General features: G+C 36.9%; 1 protein-coding gene across 3 annotated transcripts in view; it reads right to left on the reverse strand.

The window, feature by feature from the left end:
- Positions 1-12,124, reverse strand: part of ARHGAP32 (Rho GTPase activating protein 32) — a 204,382-nt gene that overhangs the window by 18,458 nt on the left and 173,800 nt on the right. For all 3 annotated transcript variants that reach the window (XM_018043236.1, XM_018043235.1, XM_018043237.1), the window contains 4 exons: positions 9,748-9,897; positions 4,648-4,750; positions 3,165-3,309; positions 2,649-2,731 (listed from right to left, as the gene is read on the reverse strand). In XM_018043236.1, coding sequence (XP_017898725.1) covers positions 2,649-2,731; positions 3,165-3,309; positions 4,648-4,750; positions 9,748-9,897 — 481 coding nt within the window. The remainder of the gene's footprint in view (positions 1-2,648; positions 2,732-3,164; positions 3,310-4,647; positions 4,751-9,747; positions 9,898-12,124) is intronic.

Consider the following 12,124-nt stretch of genomic DNA (forward strand, 5'->3'; position numbering starts at 1 on the left):
CACATGAAACAAAAATAGAGAAGGATGCTATAAAGTAGAAACATTCGGAGAAATGAGAAGAGAGGGAGGGAAGACAGTTAGTTCTTAGAATTAAATGTTCTTAATGATGAGATGGTTTGGAGAAAATCCCTATGTGGAAACTGACAAAGAAAAGGTAAGAAACTCAAAAGAGTTTAGTTCAGTAAATAAAAACAATTCTAGAAAAAGAATAAAGAAAAGGGCTGAGGTGTAAGCTGCTCTGAGAACCATCAAGGAAATAACACAAGAAAATTTCTCAGAAGTTTCCAGAGGGAGAAAGCCCAATGAGTGCCCAGAGCAAAGAATGAAAAAGAGCCTGCTCCAAGATGAGTCACCATGGAAACGAACCACTAGGTAGGTTCTAAATTTAAAAGCATCCAAAAGGATTTAAACAACACAAAATAGGTCACACTAAAATAGTGGCACTTGAACTGGTATCAGACTTTGCTGCAGCATTTTTGCTTAGATGCCAGTGGTGTAATACTATCAAAATTATGGGAAAATACTCTTTACAGATTAAAATTCTATAGCCAACTGTCAGTCAAAAGTATGAGGAGAATAAGAGCATTTTCATATCAAAGTCTCCAAACATTCACCTCCCACACACCTATTCTCAGGAAGTTAACAAAGATGGACACTAGGAAAGCAGGGAGTGGACACAGGGGAGGTGACAGGCAGAGGTCCAGAGGAGAAGGGGTCCAAGTCAGGAAGAAAGTGATGAAGGGAGGGTCCAGGAGGAAGGTAAGAGCTGCTGCTGCATGGAGGAGACCTGGACGAACAGTGGGATTTAAGGCACCACAAGGGGTGTTTTCATGGGGAAATGTTTCTTTTAAATGGTAGCTTGATATGTTTAAACACAACTGAGGTCAGGATGCAACAGTTAGAACTGGACATGGAACAACAGACTGGTTCCAAACAGGAAAAGGAGTACGTCAAGGCTGTATATTGTCACCCTGGTTATTTAACTTATATGCAGAGTACATCATGAGAAAGGCTGGGCTGGAGGAAGCACAAGCTGGAATTAAGATTGCCAGGAGAAATATCAATAACCTCAGATATGCAGATGACACCACCCTTATGGCAGAAAGCTAAGAAGAGCTAAAGAGCCTCTTAATGAAAGTGAAAGAGGAGAGTGAAAAAGTTGGCTTATTAAGCTCAACATTCAGAAAACTAAGATCATGGCATCCAGTCCCATCACTTTGTGGCAAATAGATGGGGAAACAGTGGAAACAGTGTCAGACTTTATTTTTTGGGCTCCAAAATCACCACAGATGGTGACTGCAGCCATGAAATTAGAAGACGCTTACTCCTTGGAAGGAAAGCTCTGACCAACCTAGATAGCATATTCAAAAGCAGAGACATTACTTTGCCAACAAAGGTCTGTCTAGTCTAGGCTATGGTTTTTCCAGTGGTCATGGATGGATGTGAGAGCTGGACTATAAAGAAAGCTGAGTGCCAAAGAACTGATGCTTTTGAACTCTGGTGTTGGAGAAGACTCCTGCGAGCCCCTTGGACTGCAAGGAGATCCAACCAGTCCATCCTAAAGGAGATCAGTCCTGGGAGTTTATTGGAAGCACTGATGTTGAAGCTGAAACTTCAATACTTTGGCCACCTGATGCGAAGAGCTGACTCACTTGAAAAGACCCTGATGCTGGGAAAGATTGAGGGCAGGAGGAGAAGAGGACGACAGAGGATGAGATGGTTGGATGGCATCACCAACTCGATGGACATGGGTTTGGGTGGACTCCGGGAGTTGGTGATGGACAGAGAGGCCTGGTGTGCTGCAGTTCATGGGGTCGCAAAGAGTCAGACACGACTGAATGACTGACCTGAACTGAGAGAATACCCATTATTCTGTGACAGAGTCAGGAGACAAGCTAGCAATAAAAAGAAACTCAGCAAACCCCAAACAGGCCATCACTCCATGAAAAAAGCACGGTTACCCCAGAAAGGGGGGAAAAAATTCTGGTATGCTATTACATCGGGCTTCCCTGGTGGCGCAGCAGTAGAAAATCTGCATGCCAATGTAGGAGACATGGGTTCAGTCCCTCGGTCAGGAAGATCCTCTGGAGGAGGAAATGACGACCACTCCAGTATTCTTGCCCGGGAAACCCAAGGACAGAGGAGGATAAAGGAGCCTGGCAGGCTCCAGCCCATGGGGTTGCAGAAGAGTTGGATGTGATTGAGCACGCAGGCACACGTTCATACTGTTAGATGCAGTTTGTAAATAACATTTACACAGATACAGCAATGTAGAAAATCAACACTGAGCACTCATACAACCATTCTAGGAAGATGAGAGAAGGGGCTGTGTGTGGTTGTGCTAGTCGGGGAGAGGAAAGTTACAATGAAATCCTCCAAACTAATTCCAAGAGTCCAAGCTAACATACAAATTCATCTGGGCTGTAAAAGTAAGCAACAGAAGAGAGGACTCCAGGGTGCCTGCTGGATGCCAAGCACTGTGCCCAGACCCTGGGAACACAAAGACAAATATAAATACAAATGTATGGAAAAACGGAAGTTTAAACAGTCAGAACTCCAAGGAAATTTAAACAGTTAGAAGCCCCAGGAGCCCACGTTCACACAACTGACTTCTACTTTTGGCTGGCATTTTACAGCGCGTGGTTTACCTGTAGTGTGGAGGAGGGAGTTGCTGGATGACATCATGAATTTTTATCAGCCTTTCTTCATCTGTTGCTGCTGAAACAGCATCCTGGAACAATCATAATGCAAAAGAAACTAGTAGGCTTTGTTGGCAAAAATGAAAGTTCTTCACTTACAATTCAGTTTCACTTTGAGATTCATTGACCTTACTCTTTGGTGCTGAATGATGAGGAAAAACAATGCAGTACCAATGAAGTAAACTTCGTTCACACACTATGGGGACACTGAAATCTAATACAAGATAATAATTTTAAAACTTTATGATAACCAACATGTAACCAAGGGTTATAGTAAGATTAGTGGCTCAAAGTGAGAGACCCTGAAAAGGTGCAAAAACAGCGAAGACTGTGGACCAACTAGCAGTAAAGTGTTCTTTATTTTCTCTTACTATTTCTTTCAGGGGAAATCAACTTTTTCAGGTTTCGAACAAAACCACAGTAAAACTGCAAACAGAACTTGATTTAAATGTGACTGGTACTCACAGAAAATTTCTCATACAGCTGGTAGGTGAGCAGAGGGTTTGGGAGCTCTCGGAAGTACAGCTTACACAGGGAGCCCACGGAGTGGATGTCTTGGACGTAGGGCTCTTTTGTCAGGTCGGGAACATGTTCAGAGTCAAATTCATGGCTGAAAAGATAGAAGAGAGACAACAAAACTAAATTTTCTTCAAAGAAAAGCAAATATGACTTTAGAACAGAAAAAAAGGTCCAAAGTATTAACCTCCAGCTCAGTGAGCAAATATGTACTTCAAATGACTGTATTTCACAGAAGTTATTCAGCAGTAATTGAATGTCTGACTATGAGACAAGTGTTTTTCTAAATAGAAATTCAGGGGATAGCTTTAATATTAAAACAGACAGAAATCTCTGAAACCTGTGTGTAAGAGCAGCTCTTACCACACAGATCGAAACAAAGGACTTCTACTTCCTAACTGTTTAAATGCCCAATATTTTGGCAGTTCTGAAAACTAGAGTTGAATGGCAGCTGGTCCATGAAAAACTATGTGCAGAAATTCCTCAGATGCAAGAAGTACAGTTCAGGAATGTGTTATGATAGAGGGATAAGGAAGCCAGAAACAATTATAAAACAATTCTCCACCAACACAGAAAGTAAAATCTGCAGCATTTAGTGAATGAAATAAAACCTGTGCTCAGAACACAAAGGCAGATTAAGCTTATTCTTCAGGATGTTGACTAATATTAATCTACAGACCGGAGGCCACTAGTCAACCTAGAGGATTAATCTGAATACGAGATCCACTGCATCTGAAGTCAGAGACTGTACTGTTTTCAGTACCAGAATCAATGTAAGTATTTTCCAAACATGTATTCTGAAAACAGAAATCAACTCTGTGGTCAATTTAGAATATTAAAATCCTTATAGAATAATGGCAATTACCACGTACCACAGTGAAAAATAAAAAATAATAGCATGTTAAGAATAGACAGGAATCTAACAGATTAACAAAAAGTTAAAATTTCTATTGGTATAAAGGATACCACTATTTTTGTCTCTGGGGGTCTAATGGGAAGGACGTGGAATATGTAACACATATACACTTGAGCACATGCTACAGAACTTGGGTGAAAGAAGATTAGAAGAAGCTTCACTCTTATTAAAAATAATAATAAACAGGTTTACTCTTGTCAATTTTAATTAAAGAATAATTCTATTATAATGTAAATTTTCATCTATCATAGTTGTCATAGGTTCAAATTCAATTTTTAAAAATCTTCAAATATTGCAGAGAAAATAAAAGTATTGAGCTTAGAGGCCAAGGTTTTCTGACACTACAAATGAAGAAATGTCGAAAACATACACAGAAAACAATATAGCTACTTTTCTGCTTTATCTAAACAATCTCACAGAAAATAATGATTATCAATATAAGTGACTTAATTCTGAAAGTTTCATTTTAATGAATTACAGTAGGAACAAAAAAGAAAAAGCCATGTTGGGTTTTACCGTAGTCTCTGGATATTGGAGGCAACACCAGAGAGACGATATATTCCATCCACGATGCCATATCTCTCGATGAACGCTGTGCAGCTTTGAAGAACCTGGGGTACTAGAGAGAATTTTTGAAGACGTGGATTAAATTGAGAGTATTCAATGGAAACAAAGTCACAAAAAATAAGGATGTTTTAGCAAAATGAAAGTTATAAATTAAAGCTGTAAGGGGTGGAGATTAATCTACCACAAAAAATGGTAATGCCTATTTACCTAATTTCACATCTAAACTAGATAACTGGTTCCTGAATAATCAAGACTGGCACTATGTTGTTACACTGAGGTAAGCGGAAGAGTTCATTAATTATTGGGATACTTTCCCTAAGATCTTCTTCAACAGACTTGTTTAGATTGTTACAACAGCAAGGTGAACTGTTTAGCTCTAACATCATTCTAGATTAAAAAAAAAAAAATACAGTTACTCACCTGAATTTCATACTCAGCAAATGGATATGCAAACTTAAATGTTTATTCCAACATGATAATTACCTACTCTAAGTGCTTTAATTTTTCACCTTTAAAAGTTTCTTTTATCTTTTCATAGGTAATGCTAATTCTAATTATATTCAATAAACATCAACATAATGCAAAGGTCAAAGTAATTTCAAGTAAATGAAATCTTTTAATTTCCTGCCTATCTTTATCTTAAAATTACTGACTTTTGACTCGATATTATCAGCTGGTCATGAAATGCACTTTAACAAAAAGCAGGAAGAAAAGAAAGGCTCTCTGGTTACTTCTCTGAACAACTAACACAAACAACTAGCTACTCTGGGCCTATGGTCTAGAACAGAACATTTGAAATTTATGAGAAAACATTTTTCTAACCAAAAATCTACAGTAACTGAAATTTGAACTTCATTTATATTGCACTGCAGACTGATGAATTCACAGGCTTCAGTAACTGCGTTCATTTCATCATTTTCAGTTACAATCCATGAAAAGAATAGCTTGAAAGAACATTATTTGGTCTGCAAAAAACTACTCTATTAGGGATGGAAGAGTGGTGAATGAAACAACTAAGATACTTCAATAAGATAATTTTATCTACTGCATTTCACTTAAGTGTATATATCATTCCTTTAATATTATAAAAGGTTTTTCCTTGGTTTTCCTGCCTTGTGTTGTACTTCCTGCATCCTGTCTTTTAAATTCTGTCAGATCCTGTAACTTATATTTAAAACATAAACTCCTTAGCTTTGAATAATTTTATTAGAAAGCAGGTATATTACTGAGCAAGCAAAAGATGCCAGACTAAGTGCTTTACAACAGATACTCTTATTTACTTTTCAGAGAAATTCTATCATTATCTCCCTTTTCAGAGAGGAAACTGAATCTTAAGAGTGATGAAATTTTACACCTAAGGACAAGCAGTAAACAAATGGAAGAAATAAGGATCAAACTCAAGCTGTCCAAGCACAGAGTCACACTTTAACTGCCTGGATTTTAAGGTCCTTCACCATCTGCACTTATTTTAGTATTACCATATTTCCATATTTCACAACTCTAGGCCAAGTTAAGTCTCATTTTTTACCAAACAAACCAGCCATGCTCTAAGTCCATCAATTTCCAGGTAAAAGAAGTCTGTTTTCTCTGCCTTCTCCTTCTGCTACCATTTTCTTATAGAAAACTCTTGGTTGTTGTTCAAAACCCAAGTGAACTCTTACTCCTAGGCAAGCTTTCTTTGAATATACCCCTAAGCAGAGGTAGCTATACTAGGTTCTAGACGCCAACAGAACTATGTCATTTTGAATTAATATTTATTTGTTTATACCATGATTACTCCTTCTTGAGTGCATGCCTGCTCGGTTACCTCTGACTCTTTATGACCCCATGGACTGTAGCCCACCAGGCTCCTCTCCCATAGGATTTCCCAGGCAAGAATATTGGAGTGGCCTGCCATTTCCCTCTCCAGGGGATCTTCATGACCCAAGGAGACATGGGTTCAATGTCTGGGAAATCCCACGGACAGAGGAGCCTGGCAGGCTACAGTCCAAGGGGTTGCCAAGTATCAGCCATGACTTAGTAACTAAATAGCAACAGCAACCCACAAGAAAGCATACCGACTCTTTACATATAGGCAGACCTCAGGAATACTATAGTTTCAGTTTCAGACCGCCAGATTAAAGCAAACATCACAATAAAGGAAGTCACAGAAATTTTTGGTTTCCCAATGCATATAAATTATGTTCATACTATAGTATAGTCTATTAAGTGTGCCATAGCATCGTGTCTGAAAAACAATGTACATACATTTAATTAGAAAAATACTTTATTGTTAAAAAAATGCTAACTATGATCTGAGCCTGCAGTGAGTTGTAATCTTTTTGCTGGTGGAGGGTTTAACTACCCTCTGTGTGTCACAGGGACACGACGTGAGCAAACACTTGGAAAAATGGTACCAACAGACTTGCTCAACACAGGGCAGCCACATGCCTTCAGTTCATTAGAAAAGCACAGTGTCTGCAAAGAGCAATAAAGCAAGAAAAATATAGCACCTTTGAAGTTTCTATACTGTATTCAGATTTACATTTTGAATAGCTTCTTAATTTATACAGCAATTCCCTAAAAGTTGAGTATTCAATTTTTTGACTTTCATACATAATACTATAATGAACATTTTTATTTTTGTTGGATTATAGTCTTAGGATTACCCTGAGAGAGAATTGCTACAAGAAAGGAATACTCTAAGGTCTCTTGCTCTGGAGTGCCAAAATGTTTTTCAAAAAAGCAGTAATTTCCAGAGCTACCTGAAACCAACATTTTTCACCTGCTGGTAAAAATCTCTACTGTTCTTAATGGCACTGGATATCATAATTTAGAAAAGCAGCTTTGTTATATCAGTAGTGTTTACTTATATAAAATGGTGTCTCAAAATTGCTTAGATACATTTCCATGATTGCAAATAAGCATAGACACTTTTTTTTTGCATTTGTTTACTATTTTAGTTCCTTGTCAAAATTATATGTTTATAGCTTTTTTCTATTCTTCTACCCAGGGGCTTAATTTTCTCACAAACCTGAATGACATTTTCATTTACTATATTAGGAGCATTTCATCATACCCAAGAAAAAAGGATCTTCCCAGTCTGTGGCACCTTTCCTTTACATTTGTAGTAAGTTTCCTACATTCGAAGCTTCAAGTTGTGAGCTTTCAAAGATGTAAACATGCATTCACATGTCCAAACACACATTAGTTCATGTGTCTGGCATATTGTCAGGTGCCTGCATCTTCTACAAGTGGCTGTGCTTTCATGTACTTCACTGCATAGCACTATACAGAGTACAGTAGAACAGTAGCATCTGTATTTCAAGCCCAGGCTGTCTGGAGGCAAGCACCAAAGCAGCGATGATGGAGCTGGTACCACTAGGAAGCTCCAGCTGTTGTACTGCAGTATTGTACTGTTCAAGGTACTATACTGTAAGATTAAAAATGTTTTATTTTTTGTTTTTGTTTTTCAAATGTATTACTTGTGTGAAAAGTACTATAAACCTATTACAGTACAGTACTACATAGCCGACTGTGTTAGCTGGATACCTACGTAACTTTGTTGGATTAACAGACAAACTCAATTTAGGAATGTGCTCTCAGAACAGAACTTCTTCGTATGTAGGGGAGTTAACTCTATACGGAAGCTACTTGTTTGGAATCACCTCTTCATTTATGGTTTTTTCCCTCATTGATCTCAAAACAAAATCATTTTGTATTAACACTTTTATGAGTTAAAAATAGTTAACCCTTTCATACATTTGAAACTTTTAGCGTCATAAAGCGAGAATTAAGTTTTTCAAAATTGCTATTTCATGTTTCTGTATGTATTTATAATAAACTCCTCCCCATGAGCTGGTTTTTAAAAAACACTTTATCAGCATGGATTCATATCTAGAACAACAACTACTTCTGAACATTCCAGGCTATTTCATTCATCAGTTGTATCTCATCCTCCACACCAGTAACATTCTAGTTTTGAATACTGTTTTAATATTGGTAGTTAGATGTCTCCTATCCCTGATTTCCTCCCCATAATGTTCTGTGATCTTCTCATTGGCTTATTATTCCATGTGCATTTTGACTAGCTGCAAAAATAATCCTCAGGGTTTTGGTTTGTCTGTTTGTTTTTTGTTTAATTTTCAGTAACTTCCATAAGGGGGCAGCCTGGTGGGCTGCTGTCTATGGGGTCGCACAGAGTCAGACACGACTGAAGTGACTTAGTAGCAGCAGTAGCAACACCTATTTAAAGTAATATTGTGTCTTCTCCCACAAGAAACATGGTATAGTTTGTATTAAATCCATATTATAAGTATATTGGTATTCTTTAGGGAATGAGTAAGGCCTTAATTTGAACTTGATGTTTATTGATATTTACACTTTCACTAGTGGTCTTCTTATAAAGTATATAATGGGTGTTTCCCATCAAGATTCAGAATTTCACAAATCACCTATTCTGGTACTTATCAAAATTTATAGTTAAGTACTTCCTTAATATTCTAGCATCTAAAAGAGATGGTAGAGAAAAGTGCTATTTTTTAAAGAAAATCAAAGAAAAACTCCATTTTTCCTTTCTTTCTATCCATTCAGCCCCTCCATCCATTTTTCCAAGCACTGAATTCTTGAATAAGAATTTAATTTATAGAGAAAGGAATTTAAATTTTTAGGTATAAAAGTTGGGAGGCTGGTCTTGGTAATACACGATCTCAAAACTATGACTTTTTTCCAAAAGAGAAATGAACATTTCAGAATAAACTGTGAGAAGGAAAAGTGAGGACATTATCTGGAGAGACATGAAAATAATGCAAACCGGCAGAGCTACTGTACCCTTGGGGAGAATGTCTTCATCTTTCTGAACAGATCACAAGCATCTCTAATGCCAAAGTTCATTCCTAGATCCCTCGTGATTCTCAGTTACCCCGAAGTCAGGTGAGCACCTGAGAGCATTCGGTATGTCCTGCTGAACTCAAATGGAACAGGTGCTGCTTGCCATATCTAACTGATTATAGGAGATCAACAGGGAGAAGTTAGAAACTGAAATTATGAGATTATAAATTTCATATTTACCTTCAAAACCAGAATTCAGAAGGTGCTCCCCCAGGTCACAGCCAAACACCCTTTCTTTCAAGATTCCACGCTGCTTCAATTTCTGTTTTGTTGGACGAGACTTCATGAATGTGCGTAAAAAAGTAATGAGCTTGCCGTGCTTTTTAGATACTAAAAAACAATAATAAAGAGAAAATACCTTAGTTGTAGTGAGAGGAAATGAAGTGCAGATCTCAACAGAATAACTGCAAAATAGTCTATTACAAGTATACCATATATTCTGTAGGAAATTTTCAGCAGAAGTTGAAGAAAGAGTTGCTTTATAAATAAAAGCATGGTTTTGCATGTTCTTCTCACCAGCTTGTGGTCTTATTTGATGGAACTGTGTGCAAACTGAAGTATTATAATTCATGACTTTTAAGTTAAGCATGGTAAACCAGCCAACTTCCCAATGCTACCTAAGCATGCTACAGGATTGTAACTTGGACTTGAGTTTTACTCTAATATATTGCTTTTAGAGATCTTCATGATAAGTAAGACTTAGCATGGTAGAAATTTAAGAAACTGCATTTCTAGTTAATTTCTAAAGTATTTTATTTAGTGTTAGAAATTTTCATGGCATTTATAATCTGGAAAAGAAAACTTAAAAAAGAAACAACTCCCTCTTTCTCATTTTATAAAGAGGACAATCCCATTATGGAATAGCACACAATTATCAAACTAACAGCTGTTAAAGTACAAGACACACACACCCATAAAAACGCATTAGATCTTTATTAACATTCATCTATCACATATTACATCACCTTAACAGCCTTTGTAGATCAAAGTAAGAGATAAGCAAATTATATACAGGAAGATATTTCCACTGACTTATATATGTTAGAAAGACAACAGTGAAAGATCTGAAAGCAAACAAATCCTTAGAAAAATGATTTTTGCTGAGAAGTGCATCCTGCAAGGGAAATTATTCTGGAAGTCAACATACAACAAATTACTGTAAACTCAGAGATTAGCTGCAGGATAGAAGACTAAGCCACATGACCCCAATCCTCCCGCTCGGTCCACAGATGATTATAGGTCTTACTGAACCCCACTCTAGTTTCTTGAGTGAACCCAAATCCTAAAGCCCATGAACTGATGAATCCTCCTGTGGGAATTCTGTGCACTAAGATTATCTTGTGGCCCAAATGGACCACTAGATGGGTTACTCAGACTAGATTAAACATTTTCTTTACATTTTATGGGAAACACTACTACCAGACTTAAGCATCTTTTCTATGAACTGTACAAAGGTGATCGACTGTAACTGGCTTGCCCATAACTGAGAGGTCCCCTGGGACATGAGACTTTCAGTGCTAAAATCAGGAAAGTCCTGAGCGAATTGGGACAAGGTTGTCATCCTTGTACATAGATTAAAGAGGAAATTTATTTTTTCTATACCAACCACTAGTTTATCTAGAATCATCAGTATAATTTTGATGCCATCATTAACATGCTGTGTGACACTCTGGGAAAATTAGAGCCTCACTTGTATCTGAGATTCTTGCTATAAAATTAAATGATCTGCTCTCTTATCTGCTAATGAGACATTTGTAGCACACTGGGGTAACTTAGAAGATGTCACACATATCATATTAGTATATTAAAAGTTACTGAACTTGTATGAGTTTTATTCTCCCCAGTTTCTAGTAGACTGTTATGAATCTTTGTTCTTAAAGTGTGGCCATCAAACCATTTTTGTAAGATTAACACATAAAAAAAAAAGATTAACACATAAAAATAAGCAAATTTGCATTACAGTAACGTAACATTATATATTTGGAAGAATTTTAATTTCTTTTCTACCTGGAAATAGGGCCTGTCATAATGTTTCTAAAGTTTTAAATCTTGCAGCAAAGTTTTCTAATTCTCTTTATGAAAAGACACATTCTACATACTTCTGGTTAGTGATATTGTCACTTATTTTGCTTTTTTTGCTGCTTCTGTAGAATAACAGTTTTCTTCACTTATGGTAGTTACTAAAATAGTAGGTATATTAGAAAATGATTTCTTTATGTATGGCTCAAATCTGATCATTTTCTAAAATCTCTACAATTTAAGAAGGATTTTAGTTGATCCTTTCGGATTTCATGGATATGTAATTGTGTCAGAGCAAACACAGTAATTCCATTCTGTTTCTGAAAGGAATAATTTCTGATTTCTTTTCCAGATTTTAATAATTGGCCAAAACATCCAAGAAACATGTTAAAAAGTAGGCGTTTGTATTTTGATGGTGAATTTGGTGAAAATATCTGTTGACTCTGACAACTGCATACGATGTATATGAGAAAGAATTCTTTTAGTCTCAGATTTCCAGGAATGTTTCAAAGGGATGAAAACTGAATTTTAACTTGTA

The sequence above is a fragment of the Capra hircus genome, chromosome 29 (genome assembly GCF_001704415.2).
Source record: "Capra hircus breed San Clemente chromosome 29, ASM170441v1, whole genome shotgun sequence".
Taxonomy (NCBI): Eukaryota; Metazoa; Chordata; class Mammalia; order Artiodactyla; family Bovidae; genus Capra; species Capra hircus.